The 948-nt window shown below is 40.1% G+C and overlaps 1 protein-coding gene across 1 annotated transcript; it reads left to right on the plus strand.

Moving 5' to 3' along the window:
• Positions 1–497: 497 nt before the first annotated feature.
• TM35_001581000 (putative trans-sialidase) lies at positions 498–947 on the plus strand (the record flags this gene model as incomplete). Its single annotated transcript, XM_029031938.1, has 1 exon — positions 498–947. A coding segment is annotated over one exon (450 nt), but the record flags the coding sequence as incomplete, so codon positions are not given.
• Position 948: the final 1 nt, after the last annotated feature.

Raw genomic sequence — 948 nt, forward strand, 5'->3', positions numbered from 1 at the left:
TTAGTTTTTATGATTTACATGGTTTAACGGTGAGTAAACGACTGACAGGTGTATCGCTCGGAAGGTGGTGACATTAAGTCTAACTCTTGGAATTTTACTTTTGTCTTGTATTTTTTTCCCTCCATAGAAGAAGAAAAAAAGAACTGAATCCAGGCGCATATTCGGAAAAAGTGTGTGTGTATATGTATATATGTCAGTATCAGAAAAAAAGAAAAGAGTGTAATAGTGGGCTGAATAAGTATGAAATGGAAAGACTTTTTCAATAATAACTCTTGCACCACAGGTTGGTGTTTGCTACTTTGAATGTCACATACTTTGTATCTTCCTTCTTTTCACCTGTTTTCTACAAAAAATGATTCTTCTAAGAGACAAGAGAATTAATATTCAGACCCAGTGCCTTGAAATAACTCACTAAAATACATAAAAATAAACACCCAGATAAAGAGATCAAAGGAGGGATGACGCAATATTATCAAGGTATGAGGAAAAATAAGGCAATGACCTGCAGAATATTCTTCGCGTTTCTTCTTATTCTGTGCTCAAGCGCCGTCCTCTCTCACGCTGTGTCCACAGAAGAGCGCGAGAGAAGCAGAGTCATACTCTTTGAACGAGGAGTGACGACAGTTCCATTCGAAGATGATAATGGGACGATATATCAAAGAGTAGTCCATTCTTTCCGTATTCCTTCCCTTATTGACGTGGATGGTGTGATGGTCGCCATCGGTGACGCCCGTTATAATACGTCTAGCGACAACTCCTTTATCGAGACGGTGGTAAAGTTCAGTGTGGACAATGGGAAGACGTGGGAAACACAAATTGCAGTGAAGAACACTCGTGCGAGTAACGTTTCTCGTGTGGTGGGCCCTACAGTCGTCGTAAAGGGGAACAAGATTTACATGCTTCTGGGAAGATACAACAATTCGACCAATAACTGGAATCAGCACACTA

The sequence above is a fragment of the Trypanosoma theileri genome, assembly GCF_002087225.1.
Source record: "Trypanosoma theileri isolate Edinburgh chromosome Unknown TM35_Tth_158_V1, whole genome shotgun sequence".
NCBI classification, from domain to species: Eukaryota; Euglenozoa; class Kinetoplastea; order Trypanosomatida; family Trypanosomatidae; genus Trypanosoma; species Trypanosoma theileri.